Source organism: Anabrus simplex, chromosome 1 (genome assembly GCF_040414725.1).
Source record: "Anabrus simplex isolate iqAnaSimp1 chromosome 1, ASM4041472v1, whole genome shotgun sequence".
Classification (NCBI taxonomy): domain Eukaryota; kingdom Metazoa; phylum Arthropoda; class Insecta; order Orthoptera; family Tettigoniidae; genus Anabrus; species Anabrus simplex.
The window spans coordinates 940,501,588-940,523,930 of NC_090265.1; the positions used below are offsets into that span (position 1 = coordinate 940,501,588).

At 40.0% G+C, this 22,343-nt stretch overlaps 1 protein-coding gene across 1 annotated transcript in view; it reads right to left on the reverse strand.

The window, feature by feature from the left end:
- Positions 1–22,343, reverse strand: part of ecd (ecdysoneless) — a 197,796-nt gene that overhangs the window by 61,903 nt on the left and 113,550 nt on the right. The window contains exon 8 of the mRNA XM_067136676.2: positions 1,222–1,408. Coding sequence (XP_066992777.2) covers positions 1,222–1,408 — 187 coding nt within the window. The remainder of the gene's footprint in view (positions 1–1,221; positions 1,409–22,343) is intronic.

The window sequence follows — 22,343 nt, forward strand, 5'->3', positions numbered from 1 at the left end:
TCTGGCTGAAGGTTTATTTACTTTCTTTCTGGAGAGTGAGTTTCATTTCCTTCCATTAATTCTCTACCTATTTACATTCAATACTAGTTACTTTATTTTGTCACTGAGTTCATGAAAGAGTTGTTTTATTTGACAGTTCTTTTTCTTACATCTATGCTGCTCGAATGTTTGTTTCTATGCAAAATGTTTGATCTCATTTGAGCATCCACTTACTCGTGTAGGGCTGCTTGCTTCCATATTTCCTCTCTGACTTCCCTTGGTCAACTTTTGATCCCTTCCAAGCCTGGTGGTGAGGTGTGCTTAGTTGAATTCTTTCATTTTCACGCTCTTCATGGCCCTTCTCTTGCTACCATCATTCTTTGACAGGTCAGAACTCTTTCATTTTTCTTCCGATAAATTATAAGAGGGGATAGTTAACTAGTTGTACTTCTGCTTAACACTAAAATCACCATCAATCACCACATGTTTCAGAGTAATCATCAAAAGCTATGTAGTATTTATTATTCATGTCTCTGAACAATTCAAATTTTAAGTAACTGCCTGCCCTTACCACTTACCATTTTCCTTCCAATTATTCCAGTCTTATAAACAATATATTTTCTCAATATTCCATAGAGAGAAATTAATACCATTTTGTTTAAACGCAGAATAATAATTTCACAAAGAAACAGGTAGGCAGAGCACTGCGCTTCAGTCTCTAAAAGGAAATTATAGACCTGGTGGAAGAGAAATGAAGCACTTTCTCAAATGAACTGGTCTTGTAAAGCAAGAAGTACTGTGAATGTAATGCTGGAAAGTTTCCATAAGCTGAAGACTGCTTCAATAAATTAAATTTTACAACAGTTCAGTTTCTCAACATGCCATACTTCAAAGATAGAAAATAAATGAAGTACAGAACATAAAATTAGCCTCAAAATATTTTAAAGTTAAAAAAAAAAAAAAAAAAAAATTAAAAGCATAGTTCTTGGCGTACTTTTAAAAGGTGAGTGTATTACATGCCATGATAGGAAGACTGACTTCCAATTACAGATAAAGAAACCATGTTGTATAATTTGTCTAGGCTAACAATTATTCTTGTAAATTTAATGAGTAGTCATTAAAGAATAGACCATTATACATGAAACGTGTGAGAAGAAATATAAGAAGCAGCAGGATAACTTTGAAATTCTTAGAGTTTACCTACAACATAGTGTCAGGCATACTGTATGTTTGAAGACTTACCATCAGGAGCTGGAATATCTTCTTGTGTTTTCTTTAGTTCTTCAAGATCATACTCTAGAGAACTCAGCAGTGACAGTACCTCTTGACCAACAGATGGTTCATGTTGGATGGAATACCGGTGTCCAAGATAATATTCTTTTGCTTTCTCGAGAAGAGAATTGTAATCTTTCGAGCCTTCTAGAAAATCCTATTAAAATACAAGGAGCGATTAGAACACTGAAGTGGACATGAAAATCTAAGCTCACCAGACAAAAACTTAATCACACTAGTGAGCACGCACAGATGGGTCGTTAAGCCTGTACAGATGGCACAATGAACGAATCCCGTGTTCAATTGCACGCGCACTGCCTCTCCATGAGCATAAGACAGTAGCAATCAGTGAGACATTGATGTTTCAAGCGGACGGTGTACGTCAACATGGGTAGATGGAATGTGGTGGTGGTGGTGGTGGTGGTGATTATTGTTTTAAAAGGAAGTACAACTAGGCAACCATCCTCTATATAACACTAATCAGAGAGAAAAATTGGAATGGATCCGACACTTCGAAAAATGAAGGCATTGACCAAAGAGAGACAAGGGCCACCCCGAAGGGCATGAAAACGAAAGACTCCCTAAGCCTCAAGTGCTCGAATTACCGTTGGGGTCGGAAAAGAACAAGAGATGACCAATGGAGGTCAGATAGAATAAATGAAAGAGGGGAGCCTGCCAGAAATAAGTGGAAGCAATGCCATGACTCATCTGAGAGCCCTGTGGTTGCCAACCCAGCTCCAAAGCTAAGAGCCCCTGGGGCTTCCTTTAGTCGCCTCTTACGACAGGTAGGGAATACTGTGGGTGTTATTCTACCACCCCCATACACAGCGGGAGTTAGATGTAAGGATGTGACAGAGTGGCAAAAAGAGGCAATCATGTCTGTGCCCATGGCTATATGGTGTGTGAAGTTGCTGAATTGTTGGTGTTCGCAGCGGACTGTTCAACTTGACTACAAGCAGTGGTGTACTACATGTGGCCATGAAACATGATGTCAGAATTGTGGTTGGGAAAAGATCCTGACTGAAAGGGACTGGAGACGCGTTTCACGGCTTGTGAATCAAAATTGCTTCCAAACCCAACAGGAATTGTTGCAGCTAGTGAATGAAGGTCCATCCTAACCTGTAAGCAAGAGAACACTGCGATGGGAACCTCATGCAATGAACATTTGGAGTTGGTCACCACGCAAGAGGTCATTGCTCACACAGGCATATAAAGCTGCGCGTCTTCAATGGGTCAGAAATCATTGAATGTGGACAGTAGCTGCTGGCGGAATGTAATGGGTGTGATGAATCATGTTTTTGTCTGTATTCCAATGATGCACGTCGTCGAGTGCACCAAGGGCCAAATGAAGCAATTCAAGCCGGAGGTGGGTCCGTGATGTAGTGATAGGCAATGTTCTCGCTCGAGACTTTCGAGACTGACGTCGCAGATCTCGAGACTTTTGCGAGAATCTCGAGACCGATCCTCCTGTAGTGCAAGCTTTACGACGCACCAGAAACTACGACTGTAAACTTGATAGTATATCATTGGCAGTTATTGCGTGAAATAACATTCTCATATGAAAACGTGTGAGCCAATACATTTTGTCAAAAGCCTGGAAAAGTTCTGCATGTTCAACTATAAACCCCTTAACATCATTAACGAAAGTGAAAGCCGAATATCAGTATCTTAAACTATTCACGGCTCATTTGAGGTAGACATCTTAGCTGAATAACCCTGCATAATTTGTGAATAACTGTAGATAGGATGTACACCTACTTGGATAGTAGAGGCGTGCATTATTCGAACTTGAGACGAGGAGATTTGCTTTGCTACATATGCAACTCTCATTACACATGAGTGGAACGTGTAATCTAAAATGCTCGACTTCGCTGCAATTCTTTCAGCAGGGGTGATGGGCAACGCTCTCGAGACCGATTCTCGTGTTCTGCGAGCTATGCGACGCGACGTCCCAGTAACTACGAGTGTAGGCTTGATAGTTATCAGCAGCAGTTCTCATAAGCAAATGTGTGTGACAATAAATTTTGTCAAAAGCCTAGGAAAGTACTGCATGTTGAACTATGAGCTCCTTAATACCATCAACACAAGTGAAGACAGAATGCCAGTATCTTAAACTGTTCACGAGTTATTTCAGGTGGACTTCTTAGCTGAATGACCCGTATAATTTGTTAATAACTGTTATTAGGATGTAAACCTGCCTGGATGCCTCACAATCATTGTCGGCAGCATAGCTTCTTGTGATTCAGACCGGGCCGGAGGTGTTCTGTGACTATTCCTCTTCATTTATATTATGTGGTTTTAAGTGTTGGATCATCCCAAAAGTATTTCTGACTTCTTTTGAATAAACAACATTGCGACATAATCGATATCCACGACTTACAGTACGTTGCGTTTTGGACATCGTCTTCAAGTTGTCGCGTACAACAAGTACAATTTCACATTGCACCGTCATATATCGAAGTACCTAATTATGACGGGAATACTCTATAATATTGTAAGGAATTGTTTCCTTCGTCACCAAAATATCGGTAAACACAAGCAGTGGTCATAATATGATATCGAATGTGGGGTCTGATAATGATGTACGCCTACCTGTTGAAAGAATTGGAGCAAACTCAAGCATTTTAGATTACACATTCCACTCATGCGTAATGGTGGTGTCATATGCAGCAGGGTGCATCTTGCCTCGTCTCGAGTTCGAATAATGCATGCCTCTAGTATCCAGGTAGGTGTAACTACAGTAGCCGTCAATGTCTGTACTTAGCCTTTTCATTCATATACTTACCACTGCATACAATGCCAAAATGCGTATCCTTTACAATTATGTTATACTGTGTGAAAATAGACCTTGGTAGAAATGAACGCCCTAGTCGCTTGTTGACACGTATTTATGAAATGGAGAAGGCCCATGGTTGGCTATTCGCATTCTTGGCAGAAACAACATTCAACTCCAACTACCTGTAGGCCTACGGCATGCTGCTCGCCGCACAATGCAGGGACAACGTTGTCGAGATCTCTCGAAATTTATCGCGAGAAATAGTGCCTGCGCTAGTCTCGCGAAATCCCGAGAAATCTTGAGACCTAGTCTCAGACTGCCCATCACTACCGTGATGTTTTGGGGGCATTTTTTGTAACATGGATTGGGCCTGCCCACTGAGGTGAGCACCAACATGAACCAGCATGTTTATTTAAACATTCTGGATGATCAGGTGTTGCCTTTCAGTCAACATCTGCATGATGTGTATGCTATTGATACCCCGATTTTTCAAGATGACAACAGCCAAGTTCATCGGACTGGACGCAAATGTAACTGGTTTTATGAACACTCCTATTACATCTCGATTAGCCTGCAAAATCACCTAACTTGAACTCCATTGAAAATTGGTGGGACAGGTTGGAACAGTGGGTAAAACGCCAACATTAACATCCCAGCAATGTAGTGGAATTGTGCGATCAAATCCTGGATCAAAACCTGGATGTGACGTACCTACACAACCTTGTGCAATCACTTCCTAACCGAATCCAGGCGGTTATCAAGGCCAGTGGTGGAGTTACACGGTATTAAAGGATACTTGTAATTAATTCTCCGACGGTGACTAATTTTTTACTCTAGGACACTAATTAGTTTATTAATAATATCACCTATTCAATACATATCACATAGCTGTGCCAAAATGTGGGGAAATTTACACATATTGAGATCAATCATTTCTTTGTTTAAGGTACTAAAAAAGACGCCATGAGGTCACATTTTGTTCAAACTCTGGGAAAATGATCTACGTTAAAAATGAATATACACATTTGTACTTTTGGCCCTTACTTAATGAGTAGGGCCCAGATACATATGCACTCAAAACTCCAAAAATATGCATGCACATATGCACTAAAAATATTGAAAATATGCACGAATATATGCAATTAAAATAAAACAAAATATACTTACAAAATGCATTATTTAATTTCAACTCAGTGTTAAATTGATAAACATGATTCATTCCTTGCAAATGATGCACGGCAGTAGGTTACCTATAGTTTTTTCAATGTTTTCAGGAATCAATGACTTTCTGCTGTCGGACAGAATTTATATGCTGAAAATGATTGTTCTTCGTCGACAGACGTAACTGGGCAATACTTGTACACTGGCACTGACTGCTCGGAATATTCTTCTGGCATAGACTGCCTGATTCCACTTATGTAGTTGCTTATGGACTGAATCTTCTTCAGGCCTGGGTTTGAGTCCAACACCGCACTGAGTTTCCTTTTAACTTTTTCTACAGTTTCACCACGGACACCATTTAAAGAACTAATGGGCGTTTTGAATTAACTGAAGCGATTCGTGCAGGGGTGCACCGCGAGTTTCTAGGCCCTTAATCGCTTCGAAAGTAACGAATCATGCACATGGATGTAACTGATATATTTATATACAGTTTCAGATTCAAATGCACACTTTGCTTCACGAACACACGCAGTATGACTATTATCAATACTTTTAACTACACCTTTCACTTGATTAAAGTTCTCCTGGTAGAACGATATTGCAGATAACCAAGTTCCCTATCTTGTTAGAACAGGTTTCGGCAGAAGAGAAATCTGAGGAAGAGGAGTTTTGTACAACTGTACACGAGCTGGTGCTTTTAGAAACAGATTTTTTTCCACTTGAAAATACTTTCTTGACAGATGGAAAGAGAGTACGTATCTTTTCTGCATATATGATGCCATCCATGGGCCAAACATGTGACACTAATACGATTTGGGAAAATACTCTAAGAGATTTACCAGCTTTCATCATATCTGAAGATGCATCTGTGACTAAAGGCGCACTTTGTAACCATCACTCTCCAATTCACTAGACCACAGAAAGCGCAGGGAATCTTTACCAAATCTTGCAACTGTAGTGTGGTTGGATTTTTCTAGCACTTTGCACGAAAGTAAATTATGTCTAGAAGAACCTGACAAACCTAATTTACTCACTATGAAGCTTGCAATGTATTGACAACACGAATTGGTTGTTTCATCTACTGATATCCAGACACAGTTATCTCCTATATCAGATCGTATTGAATCCACGACAGAACCATGCATTGAAAGTAAACAGTTCTTCATGAGGGTACATTCATCTGGTATCCCTTGATTAGCACAATACTTTTCAAGAAACAAACGTAGATGTGGATTATTCAACCTTCATATAAAAGTTTTACAACTATCAACGGAAAATGTACTAACTTGATATAGATGCTGATTCCCAAAGGGAATCTGAAATATTTGTTCCGAATGAGTAAATTTATATTACCAATATACTGTAAATGGTCCGTTATTGGACATTATAAATTTTCCAGCTAACTCATTCCTAGTTGCCAGCGTTTTGCCCCCGTGTGCTAGGCTGGGTTCATCAGTTGGTACCTAGTACACCTACCAAGACGCTGGCTAGTGCATACCGTGGAGGCTACTGTGTAGGCTAATTGTAGCCACCGGAAGTGCCAATGCACTATGAGAGACTTAGTCTCATTACTAAAAATTGATGCCTGCTTGGCTATCAGATGATATAGATGTTGATTCCCATAGGGAATCTGAAATATTTGTTCCGAATGAGTAAATTTATGATACCAATATAAATGGTCCGCTATTGGACATTATAAATTTTCTAGCTAACTCATTCCTGGTTGCCAGCGTTTCTCCCCCATGTGCTATGCTGGGCTCATCAATTGGTACCTAGTACACCTACCAAGACGCTGGCTAGTGCATACCGTGGAGGCCACTGCGTAGGCTAACTGGAGCCACCGGCAGTGCCAATGCACTATGAGAGACTTTGTCATTATTAAAAATTGATGCCTCACACATAAGACGAAAATATATTTGTATAGGCACTAACGTTCAAAATATGCACTAACATTAAAATATGCATTTTTAAATAATCCAGGCCCTATCAATGAGAAAATCGCCCTTTACATTTAACAGCCTGTATAGGTGTTGGTAATTTGGGTGTTAGTTCCTGCTGCTTGGCTTGTCTAGTGGTCAACATCCCTGACTTAGAGATTAGCAAAATTGTGCCTGTTACCTGCTTTAGTGGTCACAAACTTGCCGTGTTTGTTTTGCAGAGCCCATGCCAACTGCCAGGCAAACTGATTCTACCAGAGTTTGTTTCACTTGGCTGATTCACTGCAAGTGTTAACAATCACCACAGATATGTGTTTGTGTGTACTTGTTTGCTGTGCATTGCTATTTTTATTTCATATCAAGTGTTTGTTTCTCCATATTAATATAATTTTAAATAATAAAATATTATAAATAAATATTCTCTGGCAAACCAAAAACAGGCACAGCCAGAAAACATTTTGAGGCAACCTCTGAGGCTCTATACCTTAGCTGTAACTATGAGATTGACAAAGATCAATCTCACCATTATCTTCAACTTACTAGCATGATGGCAACGTCAGTTAATGATACTACTACCCCAGGCCCCAGTATTCATACTAGGTTTTCTCGGTCATCGGATTCTGGGGGACCGAGAACATCATGCGCGAATGTATCGGAGCTTCCCAAATCTCTTCGCCCAAAGGAAAACATTTTATTGGCACTTTAAACATCAACATGCTTCACAAAATTGGAAAGTTGAAGCACTTAACAGACACATTAGACCAACTCAACATCCAAATTCTGGCACTCCAAGAAACTAGGTACAGTGACGAAAATCATTTTGAATCAGGAAACTATAGAATTTATAAAGGTAAACCAGCTACCCTCCTCCCTAACAAAATATTACAATTTGGCACTGGTTTTGCAGCGAGAAAAAATATCACAAATTCGGTATTATACTTGACATCTCCTTCTGAAAGAATTTCACTAATGACAATCAAATCAGGAAACAAAGCTTATACACTAATCAATGCACATGCACCTATAAACAATTACAATCATAAAGACCCACAGAAGGTAGATGACTTCTGGGAATTACTAGAAGAAACTAAGCCAAAATTCCAAAACATCATGTCAAAATTCTGCTGGGGGCAAAGAGAAGAAATTTAGGACCACTTTAGGACTTTACCCTGCTCACAAAAGAACCAATAAAAATGGAGAATGTTTAATTGGCTTCTGCGAGAATTTCGATCTAAAATTGATGCCAACCCATTTCCTGGCACTTCCACAAAAGAAAATGACATGGAGATCCCCGAACATGCATTTAGGAGAATTTCAACTAGACCATGTGGCTATTTCCAAGAAAAACCAAAAAGAAATTATGAACGTTAAAGTCAAAAAGGGAATTATTGACTCCAACCACCACCTATCTCTTGTTAAAGTAAAGTTTCAACCCAACAGGAAGAAAACCAAAACAATCAGAAATCTAAGAATCGACCCTGAATTTCTGAGACAGAACTCAGACAATTTCCTTGCGAATATATCCAATGATGCTCCTTCAAACTGGCTAGAACTCAAGGACACACTCTTGAAAGCTTCACAAAACATCAGCAACCCCTCCAAGGAAACGCAAACACAGGTGGTGGAATGACACCTGTGACAAGGCCATAGAAGTCAGAATTAGGTCCTGGCTAAACTGGAGTTCCCATAAAACTGATCAAAATCGTGATGAATTCTTCAAAACACAGAAACAAACCACACAAATCATCAGATCTGAAAAACGAAAATATGATCAAAACAGACTGGCAGAAATAGAAGAAGATTTCAAGAAAAACAATACACGGAACTTCTACAGAACATTCAGAGAAGAATTATCCAATTATCAGGCACCTAGTCTCTGTTTCAAACGTACAGATGAGACTTTGGAAACAAGTAATAAGGGAAATTGTGAACTCCTAGCAAACCATTTCATGGAACTTTTAAACTGTGAATCTCCGAAAGAACAATTCACCTATGAAAAACCAACACGTAATCCAGATTCAGAACCCCCCACATTACAAGAAGTCAAACAAATAATCAGAGATTTAAAAGACAACAAAGCACCAGGAGAAGATGGAATAATCGCTGAAATGTTGAAAATTGGTGGTGACAAACTGGTCCAGATTATTCAAAAAATCTTACAGGACATCTGGTTTTCTGAAGAAATTCCGGAGGATTGGAAATGTGCATTGATTCACCCACTTCACAAGAAAGGAGACAAATCAGATATTAATAACTACAGAGGAATTTCTCCCCTCTCATTCGTATATAAAATCTTCTCTAAAGCTCTACTTAATAGATTAGAGAAACAAACAGACCACCTGATTGGAGATTATCAGGCTGGATTCCGAAAAGGGAGATCCTGCGCAGAACAAATCCTAAACCTAAAAACCATACTACAGATTCGCAAAACCAAACAAACAGTAATCACCTTTGTTGACTTCAAAAAAGCGTATGATTCCATAGATCGGCAGACTCTGTTCAACATACTAGAGGAATTTCAAGTCGACAGGAAAACGAGGGAATTGATTAAACAAACTCTGACCAACACAATATCAAAAGTTAAGTTCTTGGGAGAAATTACTGAACCGTTCGAAATCAGAACTGGTGTCCGACAGGGAGATGGACTATCCCCACTACTATTCAATTTAGTTTTGGAAAAAGTGATTTGTGAATGGAGAAAAGAAACTAAAGGTATAAACATTGGCAGACTTCTTAAAGACAAAATTCACCTTGACTGCTTAGCTTTCGCAGATGACCTTGCGATCCTTTCGAACAACAGACAATAAGAAATCCGATCCATAGAAAAATTGAATGAAATAGCCACAAAAACCGGACTTCAAATTTCATTTGAAAAGACGCAGCTTATGGAAGGAACTAAATCAAGATTCGACAATCAACCATTAATCACCAGTTGTGGAATAATTTCCCAAATAGATAAATTCAAGTATCTAGGTGAAATTATTCATCCAGAAGGGTTAAATCAGGAAGCTAACAAAGAAAGAACTGCTAAACTGCAAAGGGCTTACAAAATCACACGGAACAGATACAACAAAAGATGTATATCAAAAAATGCAAAATTACGACACTACAATACAGTCATCAAACCAGAGGCACTTTATGCATCTGAAACACTGATCATTGGCGGCAGGTCACAAATGAAAAGCATTGAGAAACAAGAGAGGAAAATTCTCAGAAAAATCCTAGGACCAAAGTTCGAAAATGGAATTTGGATGAAAAAGAAACCACACAAAATTTTTCAATTCACAGAAAAAATCACAGATACCATCGGAAATAGACGACTAAAATTCTACAGACACCTACACAGAATGGATAACAACAGGCTGACAAAGAAAATTCTAAATCTAGCTCTATCCCTGAAAATCCGCAACAATTGGTTAGCAGAAATTCATGAAGATCTACAAGAAATGGGTATTGAGGACGAAACCATTAAAGATAGAATGAAATTTAGAAGCTTAGTAAACAAACATAAATTTGCAGAGAAACCAACAAGAAAAAATACAGGCTGGACAGAAACACGCAGAAAGGAACACAGTGAAAAAATGAAGAGAGATTGGGAAGAAAAGAAGAAGAAACATTGTGCAAAATAAGTTCAAACGCGCTCCGCAGTTGGGCACAACGAATCAAAAAAAAAAAAAAAGAGCCCTAATTTTCCCTAACCTTATTCTGATGTAAATTATTATTACTGTTGGTGTTTCTTTCATTGACCAGAATTAATATAAATTCCTCTTTAAAAAACTATCATTGCCTCTAAATGCTTTAAGATTATGAAATCTTCAACATTTTAGTAGCCAGGATTATGACAAAACAGTAAGTAAAATATACAGTACACATTGTAAAACAAAGGAATATATGCAACACCCTTTCCCCAATTAATCAATATCAGATGTAAGAATAAATAAATAAGAACATGTTTTCACTTCTGAAGTGGGAATTAGTAGATCCAATTTACTATCATATCCCATACTCAATCAGATGATAATAATAATAATAATAATAATAATAATAATAATAATAATAATAATAATAATAATAATAATAGTAATACCATGAGTTACGCTCCCTCGCCATTCATTTCTGTTTTCGGCTTTATTTATTTGCCCAGATCGATCTCTCTGTGTGTGTGTGTGTGTGTGTGTGTGTGTGTGTGTGTGTATTTTATATTTATGTACTGTATGCATTATTTTTCCTTGTTCCTTAATAAAATGTATTTCGTCCCTTCCCCCTTTATGACCCCAGGGAAAAATGAAATTATTTCCGCCCTGGTGGATTTTTCCATCTTAACGTTGGTAAGCATTCCTCCGATCTTCACACCCGTCTCGTTGCTTCCCCGCCTCGCCCCGCTTCTCCCGCGAGGGAGGGGCGTGGCGCGTATTGACAGAGGTCACTGCCTCTTGTAGAGAGTTGTTCAGATCGCTCGGTGCAAGCAAGCTGTCTGGTCGAAAAGCGGCTGGTCTCTGCTCATTTCATCTGCGGGTGTGGAGGTAGGGAGAATGTTCGTCAACCTTCTTTGGGCTGAGAAAAGGGAGTTACTTTAACTTTGGGAATGTAATGTACTTGTTACGCTGCAAGGAGAGGCTATGGGCCTCATTGATTGGAAAGAGTAAGCTTCCTGAAGGAATGTTAATGAATGAGACTTGTTTTTAATGTAATTCGTCACATTGTGTTTTATGGACATTGCTTACGAGGTTGAGCCTTGGTTTTTCTAGTATAATCAGATTTGTTGGTTGGGCAGTTAGTATAATTTTGCCCTCATTGAGGTTGAATTTGTATGTGGCCTAAAGCCCCTGAAGTTGTTGAATATTTGAGAATTGGGTTGTGATATACTCCTGTCATGTTATGAAAAGAATAGTGGAGATTTTGTATTATATAAGGGCAGGTCCCCCCCCCCCCATTGAAACGAAGTTTATTCTTGTTGGAATGCTTTGCAGTAATAAATATTTAGCATAGCAGATGGCCTCGGTTTTCGCTGACTTCACTACCGCCCCTCTCTCTTTTTTTTTACGTGACTGGTAAATGGCTCTGATCTTAAAGCCCGCACCTTCCTTAATTCTACTTCCGCTGCCAATTCTTGATGCAGCAGTCTGGTAGCAGAGCGTTTATTTGAGCTCCTACCAGTGTTTTCGGGCAAATTTGAGTGTGCGAGGTCTATCTCGGTTACGGTGTTCCCCATTCAGCTTGGTGGCCGGAGATATTTGCACTATGGCTACTTGAGACGTGGCTTACCCTGGGTATCTTCGAAAAGAGGAGCTATTATACGAATTATTAATTCGTAATTTAGAGTCTAAAGGAACAGTTAAAGTGGACGAGCTATTACTGCAAACAAATTTAGGCAAAGTCATCGTAGTGCCCAAGTTCTCTGAGACTGAGGCTGCAAGTTCGGCATCCCTTATGCAGGCCAATTTAACTGACAGATCCTCAGTTATGGATTTTCTAGAAAACGATGTAGCATCCCTCCATCGATTAAAACGAGTACAAAGGCGTCAAACCCATTACGTTCATCGGACGGAAGATTTACTTTCCTTAGAATTAAAGGAGGAATTAGCAAGTCAAGTTGGAGCTTTAAAAGACAAGGCTGTCCAACTTTTAGGAAAGGTTGAGGCTTGGTTAACCACACTCTCCGTTAAATCTAAACCTGTTATTCTTTCTGTCAATCGGGTTGAGGAGGAATCGAATAAGGGTATTTGTAATTTTGAGTCGGATGGGCCGCAAGGCTTGTTGGAGTCGCAGCAATGTTCCTTACCTAGGATTCTTCCCCAGGCTAATTCCCCAGTTCAACAATCAATCTGGCCTTCTGTGAACTTGCCCTTTTCTAGTATCCCTCACCCATTAAATAGCATGTTGAAAAACGTTCCTCGTTATTCGGTAAACCTTCAATTAGTGTTGGAAGTTTCTTTTTAAATAAAGACGCTATTCTCAATCATTCAAAATTAATTAAAGAGGTAAAAAACAAAGTAAAAGATAACAACATAATAGTAATTAAAGCCGATAAAGGAGGGACTACTGTTTTAATAGATAAGAAAGATTACATTGAAAAAACAGAAGAATTTTTCACAAATGAAACTTTCACAATAGTCAATAAAGACCCCACAATAAGAATCCAACGAAATTTAAAAACACTATTAAAGAATTCCACATTTTTACTAAATGAACAAGAACAGCAAAAACTAATCCTTATGAACCCTAAAACCCCCACAGCCAGAGCATTGCCTAAATTACATAAGAAAAACACACCCATACGCCCAATCATCAACTGTAGAAGTAGTCCGACATATAAAACCTCAAAATATATCCACTATTTTCTAAAAAGACATTACACGTTCAACAATAAATCCCCCTTAAAAAATTCAATAGACTTCTGCGAAATTTTAAAAAAATTCACCTTACTACCAAATCACATTATGTGCTCTTTTGACATTACTAATATGTATTCTAATGTACCAACAAAGGAAACTGTAAATATTATCAAAGACAACCTCGCAAAACACAGCAACCTCAGCAAGCTTGAGTTAGAAGAATTCATAAAAATCCTAAATTTTGTGCTAAAAAACAACTATTTCACCTTTAATGGTAAAATTTACCACCAAGATGGCCTAGCTATGGGTGATCCCTTATCAGGCATCTTAGCTGACATCTATTTAGATTCTTTAGAACATCATAAAATAATAAATAAAATAAAAGGCCTTAGCTTATGGCTTAGGTATGTAGACGACACATTCGTAATAATCAATAAAGATCTCAATAACAGTACCAATATTTTAAATTATTTAAACAACCTAGACCAAAATATTAAATTCACCAAGGAAGATGAAGTCAGTGGATCCTTAAATTTCCTAGATCTCACTGTAACTCATATTAATGGCAACTTCGATTTTAAAATTTACAGAAAACCTACTCACACCCCATTAACAATCAAAAGTACTTCTTTACATCCTAACTCCCATAAATTGGCCACATTTCACAGTTTAATTTACAGAGCTTTAAAAATCCCTCTCACACCCAAGAACCTTCAAACAGAACTAAATTATATAAAGGATTTAGCAAAAATCAATGGATATAAACCTGAAATGATTAACCGTTTAATAAATAAGGTCAAATTCAAATTAACAACAAACCTCATCCCTGACAAACCCAAAAAATCCAAATTCGTTACCTTCACCTACAACAATCCAAATGTTCACCAGATCTTGAACCCAATAAAAAACAAAAATACCAGCATAGCTTTTAGAACAACAAACACTAACCAAAAATTATTTTTTAATCACAACACAGTCAATTCAAGCAAAAACATTTACTCAGGATCAGGCATATACAGGCTCACATGCACGCAATGCAACGCCTCTTATATTGGTCAAACAGGCCGGAGTTTTCAAACTAGGTACTTAGAACACTATAATGCCATTAAGCACAATAAATTTTCAGCAATGAGCTCCCATATGAAAGAAACAGGACATCACTTCACAACAATAGAAAGAGACCTCACAATTATTAAAAGAGTAGACAAAGGAAAGTTGATGAATGAACTTGAAACCATCTATATATATTTTTGGACCAACACTACAACAAAAATCTAAACCTCAATGATTTAATTGAAGTCAAGAATCCATTATACGAAAGTTTACCCAAATTATTGCAAACTCTAAATTCAAAACATAACTACATTCTTAAAAATCTTAAGTTAACTTCTAGAACCTCCACTACTTTAACTAACTTGACTCCCTTCATGCCCGCCCCCACAATTCTCCCGCAACCCAACACGACTCCCTCCCTGTCCGACCATGTAAATCTCTCGCAACCAACAACACATAAATTTAACGCTCCGCCTACCCCCTCCCCTCAACCACACCCTCCTCCGCCAATCTCACATCGATACAATACCAGAAGTACAAATGTCAGTCATTCAACGCTACCATAGCAACTGCATTAACAGTCAAAGAAATAAATGAACCTACACATAACGTTATTTTTCTTCAACTAACCTTTCCATAACTGATTTACATCTTCACAGACGAAAGGGTAAGTGTTTTTATACATTTTCCATGTTTTACCTTTCTTTAAACCCACTTTCTCTTCAAAAATACCTTCCTAAGCATTCACTCTCCTCTTGTTACAGACTTCACACCAAAGAGCTCTATCAACGTCGATAAACCTTCGACTTTCGTCCTTCAAATAAGATAAATACATCGATAGACAACCGAATGCTTTTTCCTTACTCCCACAATTATGTAAGGAAGACTGTTATCTTATCATAACACATTCGACTTTCACTCCTTCAGCCAGTTAAATAGACTATAGGCAGCTGAACAGCCATTTAAGAGATCTGTTATCTTATCACAACATACGATATTGACATCTGTAACAGTGTATCAGCTTTGCTTTTTCTTATCATCTTCAAGGAGGCACATTTCTGTTTTATTATAAAGACTGAGCTGTTTACTGCCCTACCCCAACAAGTTTTTCAACGCTCCGGAAAGTATATTCATGTGAACTTATGACATGCAGCTTGATACTGCAATTTTAGCCAAGGACATTCTAATATTTTGTATGTTTAGACTGACACCTATAATGATATCCTCTTTTTATGGCTTGTAAGAGCAATCAGGATCCTGATTTTTCACCATACAGGTTTGAATTTGAGGCTGATGATGCCCTTAATATGGGCGAAACATGTCCCTTAACATTTTATAATAATATTTAATTTCTAAAAAGATCTCTTTGTATTGAATAGGTGGATATATAAATAAACACTTGTAACATACTTTGTATTTACGTACATTTCAATACGGACCTAACATGAGAATTATAACATGTAATGTAATAGGAGTGCTTTCCAATAAAATAGTCAATGCCATTTCTGATCAGTTGTCACTTCAGCAGTTTCATGCTCATTTGCTTACTCATTTTATTCCGACTAGGGCTCTCAACTCTTTAGTGCTGAAATTTTATTTCAGGGTTCAACGCTCAGATGAGCCATTAACTGAATTTATTTCTGATGTCAAATTTTACACCAATGTGTTTGTGTTATATTATACTAAGGAGGAGATCGTTCTTACGATCGTAGAGGGCATTTCCCCGTCATATTGCTCCTGTCTCTGCTTTGCTACCCAACCTCATAGTTTCGCGGAGCTTGAAGCGATGGTGGTATCTGCCGAAGGTGTTCGCCATGTGGACTCGCTTCGTGTTACTAGCTTGCCAACCCCCGTTGATTCTAATGTGAGGGAGTCTTCGGTTGCTTGTAAGCCTAACTTGTTAAGAAAGTGTTATAATTGCGGTGCCTCCGATCATTTGCGTAATAAATGTCCCTCTCGGTCTCGTAACAGTCAGGGTGTTAGCGCCGGTCCTAGGGTAGAGGTTCCGTCTAAAACTAGTAATATTATATGTTTTTGGTGTGGAGTCGCCGGTCATCTCACGCGGCATTGTGTCACCCCTTCAAATAGTTCTTGACTATAGCAGGAGGTCGTTCAGGACAATGGTGTTGAATCACCTTCCCCTGTTGACTATCGAAAATCTTGTTCGTTTGGTGAACCTTCTCCCATTTGCCCCGCGGGTTGTTTAGGGATATCCACGGAATTTAAAGGTTTGAGTCCCTTGGTTGAGGTTGAAATAAATAATGAGCCTGTCTCGGCCCTTCTTGATTCTGGCAGTGTAGTGTCATTCATTAGTGAAAGATGGTTCGCTTTGCATAAAGCTGCCTGCAAACTTTCCGATTTATCTCCGGTTTCGCTTTCCTTTGTGTCAGCTAATTCTTCCAGAATTGAGGTTCTGGGAGTGGTAAAACGTAAAATTTGGGTTTCCGTTTCACTTGGAAATTTCCTTTGTATGTTGCGAGTAAATTACCGTATTCTGTCATTCTTGGTTCAAATTTCTTTGATTATACTGGTTTGGTGTTAGACATACAGGAACGTTCATGTTGGTTCAAGTTTTCTCAGATGACTCAAATCCCTTTGCATATTGGTAATTCTGCTTCAGCGTTGTCAGCATCGCCGCCTCAGGACGGAGTGGTGTCAGATCTTAGCCATTTGACTGAGGATTAGGGAGTTGTGTGAGGCCTACCCGGATGTGTTTACTGAGAAATTGGGGATGATGAATATCTTAGAGTATAAGATAGAGGTTACGGATTCTGTTCCTGTCAGGTTTCCACCATACCGCTTATCTCCTCCAAAAATGCAGGCATTAAAAGAGATCATTAACAAAATGCTTGAGGAAGGGATAATCCAGCCCTCTACCTCGGCTTACTCTTCTTCCATTCTTCTCGTGCCCAAGCCCCAGGGAGGTTACAGGCCTGTGCTGGATTACAGGGCTCTTAATCGTAAGGCGGTCTTGCAGTCGGTCCCGCTCCCGGATTTACATACGTGTTTCTCACAGTTAAAGAGGGCTAGGTACTTCACCGTCTTGAATCTCAATCAAGCTTATTACTAGATTCCGCTCGCGGAGGAGTCTCGTCATCTTACGGCCTTCGCGACGGACTGGAACCTTTATGAATTTTGCCGCCTCACTTTCGGCATTTTGACGGGTGCTGCCGTCCTCACAAGACTCCTTGATCAGTTGTTTTCCGACAATAAGTTTGACTATCTCTATCGTTACCTTGATGATGTAGTCGTATATTCGGAGACATTTGAGGATCATCTCCAGCACTTCAATGAAGCATTGTCGCACCTGAGGAAGGCTGGCTTGACAGTCAAGTTATCAAGGTGTTGTTCGCCAAACCCCAGATGTCTTTTTTGGGGCATATTGTATCTTCTAGTGGTGTCTCGGTTGATTAGTCCCGGACTCAGGCCATTCAGGATTTTCCTCCTCCACAGGACGTGAAAGGGGTTGGCTGCTTTGTCGGAATGGTTAACTTCTTCCGAAAGTTCGTGCCAAATTTTGCCAGTCGGGCGACGCCTCTTAATGCACTCTGGCATAAGGGAGTAAGGTTTCAGTGGGGAGCTTCTCAGCAGGCTGCTTTTGATGACCTCAAGCTAGCCATTTCCAACGCTCCGGTTTTGGCCATGCCAGATTTTACTAAGGTCTTCATTGTAAACCGATGCTTCTTCGTTAGCTGTCGCAGCCGTCTTGCTCCAGGATTCTGAGTTAGGGGGGTGCCCTGTTGCTTACACTTCGCGCGCTCTTACGCCTCTTGAGGCTAAATACTCTGTGTACGAGCTTGAGGGGTTGGCTGTTCTTTTTGCTCTAGAATGCTTTCGTATGTCCCTAGAGCACGTTAAGTTCGAGCTTGAAACTGACGAGGCGTTAAGTTGGGTGCTTGGGAAACCATGGAAAACTGGTCGTTTGGCTATAAGCATTCCGCCTTTCAGTTTAACGTCTGTCATATTCGGGGTTCTGAAAATGTTGTAGCGGATACCCTCAGCCATGTTTTCTGATCAACCTATTCTAGATGAGGAGCCCTGCCTCTCCGAGTCCTTATTCTCATTACCTTTGGTTGGAGCGATTTTATCTGACACCCCTTTCTTGTAACACAACATAGGCAAATTTCAATTGGAAGATCCAGTCTTGGCACCTATCGTGCAAGACTTGAAGGATGGGAAAATCGTCAATCCTTACGTACTGAGGAACAGAGTTCTTTGTTGCCCTTCCCATCATGATCGTAAGATGAAGGTCGTAATTCCATCAGTGTTAGTACCTATGATCTTTAAATACTTCCATGAAACTCCCTTTGCAAGTCATCAGGGAGCATTTAAAACAAGGGAAAAGATCAGAGAATATTTTATCTGGAAGGGAATGGACGGAGAAGTTCGTGAACTTATGAAGGCGTGTAAGATTTGTAGGATTAGTAAGCCATTTATTAATTCCCAGGTTGGGTTGTTGTCTTCTACGCAAGCTACCCGTCCCATACAACGTCTGTATATCAATTTCGCAGGACCTCTTCCGAGATCGAAGACTGAATCTAATAGGTTTATTTTGGTGTGCGTTGATGGCTTCACTCGTTTTTCGTGGTTATTTCCGACGAGGATGGCCAACGCTGAGACAATTAATAGGTGTTTGAAAACTATATTTTCATTATTTGGTCCTAGTCAGTATTTGGTTTCGGACAATGCTAAAGCTTTCACCTCTAATCTATTCAAGAAGTTCTGTTTTAGCCTTTCGATTTCTCACGTCACAACTTCCCCTTAATATCCTCAGCCTTCGTACGCAGAGAGAGTTAACAGGAATTTACGTTCTGCCCTTATCGCCTTCCATCACCACGATATTCAGAGGTGGGACACCTCCTTACCGTGGCTCGCTTATGCATTCAACTCCGCTGTGCATGAGGCGCACCGGTTTTCCCCTTTTTCCCCTCATGTTTACGATTGTTCCAAACTCCCCGCTTTCTAATTTATGGCATATTAATGACTTGTTGCCCGAAAGGGTGGATCCCCTTAACATCCGGGCTAATTGGAAGAAAGCTAAGGAGAATCTTCAGGCTTCTTATCAAGGTAAAAGGAGCGCTATGATAAGGGACGTCAGCCTACCAGCCTGGCCGTCGGAGATGATGTATTTATTAAGAATTTCGTTCCCTCTTCTGGGAAGCTGGCTGCCCGGTTCTGCGGTCCTTTCCAGATTCTTGATTTCCTTACCCCGGTCACCCTGTTGGTGAGGGACCCTGCGACGGAGGGAGTTTTTCGCGTCCATCTTTTGCAGGTTCAATCCGCTCAATGAGTTTTCTCTGCTTTGATTCGTTGGCGAGAACCTGTGCAGTCTGTTATGTTAATTTCTGTGGGGGTGTGTTTCCCCTATTGGTTTACTAACTCCTCCATTTGGTGGGGGGTTATATCTTTCTTAGTCTGTAAGTTTTTTTAATTTGCTATGTGAGCCCTCCAGCAGCCCTACCTTGCCTTCGGCCTCCACACCCGGTGCGCCAGCCTGGGTCGTTTCCTTCCATCTCGACCCTTTGACCTTATCGGCTTTTGAGAGACAAAACTGCTAGCCTTAAATGTCTGTTTCAGCATTATGGAGTTTCCACCTTCGCCCGTCGCTCCGTGAGAAGGGCCCCTCATGCAGGCGTCTTGGCGTGCGCTGACTCCCTCGGCCATCCTGCTGGGCAGTTCTTCTGCATGTTCTGTGCTGGCCAGCATCCGCCGCCAGTTGTTGCACGTATCTTCCATCTGGCTTTCTGCATGTTGGTGTGGCTATTTGCCGCGCGCTCGGCATTTTCACTGATTTTGAGCCATGCCCGCTTGTCTCATGTTGGACTTGGAAGCCGGTACCTCGCCCGGCGATTGTATTGGAACCCATTCTAATCTTGCAATTGAGACATCCATTCTGGGATCTTGGCTCTTATGGACTTTCTTTCATCGCCTACTCATCAAGCAACATATGTGTATCAATCTAAATTATTGTTAAGCAAGTTGATGTTTGTGTATCGCAAGGAAGGACTCTTTCTTCAAGAGTTTTCAAGTGTGAAGCAAACGGTTATTTATCTATCGCAAGAATTAACTTTTTCATCAAGAGCTCTCATGTGCAAGAAATAAACTTTCCCAACCTGGTTGGGGACTAAGGTAGGGAGGTCTGTACCATGAGTTAAGCTCCCTCGCCGTTCATTTCTGTTTTCGGCTTTATTTATTTACCCAGATCGATCTGTGTGTGTGTATTTTATATTTATGTACTATATGTATTATTTTTCCTCGTTCCTTAATAAAATGTATTTCGTCCCTTCCCCCTTTATGACCCCAGGGAAAAATGAAATTATTTCCGCCCTGGTGGATTTTTCCATCTTAACGTTGGCAAGCGTTCCTCCGATTTTCACACCCGTCTCGTTGCTTCCCCGCCTCACCCCGCTTCTCCCGAGAGGGAGGGGCGTGGTGCGTATTGACAGAGGTCAGTGCCTCTTGTAAAGAATTGTTCAGATCGCTCGGTGCAAGCAAGCTGTCTGGTCGAAAAGCGGCTGGTCTCCGCTCATTTCATCTGCGGGTGTGGAGGTAGGGAGAATGTTCGTCAACCTTCTTTGGGCTGAGAAAAGGGAGTTACTTTAACCTTGAGAAGGTAATGTATTTGTTACGCTGCTAGGAGAGGCTACGGGCCTCACTGATTGGAAAGAGTAAGCTCCCTGAAGGAATGTTAATGAATGAGACTTGTTTTTAATGTAATTCGTCATATTGTGTTTTATGGACATTGCTTACGAGGCTGAGCCTCGGTTTTTCTGGTATAATCAGATTTGTTGGTTGAGCAGTTAGTATAATTTTGCCCTCGTTGATGTTGAATTTGTATGTGGCCTAAAACCCCTGAAGTTGTTTAATATTTGAGAATTGGGTTGTGATATACTCCTGTCGTGTTATGAAAAGAATAGTGGAGATTTTGTATTATGTAAGGGCAGGTGTCCCCCCCCCCCCCGCATTGGAACGAAGTTTATTCTTGTTGGAATGCTTTGCAGTAATAAATATTTAGCATAGCAGATGGCCTCGGTTTTCGCGGACTTCACTACCGCACCCCCCTCTCTTTTTTTTTTTACGCGACTGGTAAATGGCTCTGATCTTAAAGCCTGCACCTTCCTTAATTCCACTTGCGCTGCCAATTCTCGGTGCAATAATAATAATAATAATAATAATAATAATAATAATAATAATAATAATAATAATAATAATATACAATTGAAACTCAAAGGTGACGTCAGAGTCGATTAGTAATACTCGTCAACTGGTATTTTTTTTTTTTTTTTGCTAGGGGTTTTACGTCGCACCGACACAGATAGGTCTTATGGCGACGATGGGATAGGAAAGGCCTAGGAGTTGGAAGGAAGCGGCCGTGGCCTTAATTAAGGTACAGCCCCAGCATTTGCCTGGTGTGAAAATGGGAAACCACGGAAAAACATTTTCAGGGCTGCCGATAGTGGGATTCAAACCTACTATCTCCCGGATGCAAGCTCACAGCCGCGCGCCTCTACACGCACGGCCAACTCGCCCGGTCAACTGGTATTCTGTGAATACAAATCGAAATGAAAAAAGGTCATGTTTCTGTAATAAATGCGTAAATAACGTGATCGATAGCAGTAAATAACTCTTTAGAAATAAAGGCTGAAGTAAACAATTGCTGAATTGTAATGCTATGTACATAAATTAAGTAAGAATATGGTATACCTCATAATAATAAGAGTGGATGACTGATTTTGGATGTTAATTTATTCAGAAAAACATTGTTAGAACATTTCTGCAGGGGACAAGGAAAGAGAATGTATTAAACGATGGACGATACCTAATACCGTG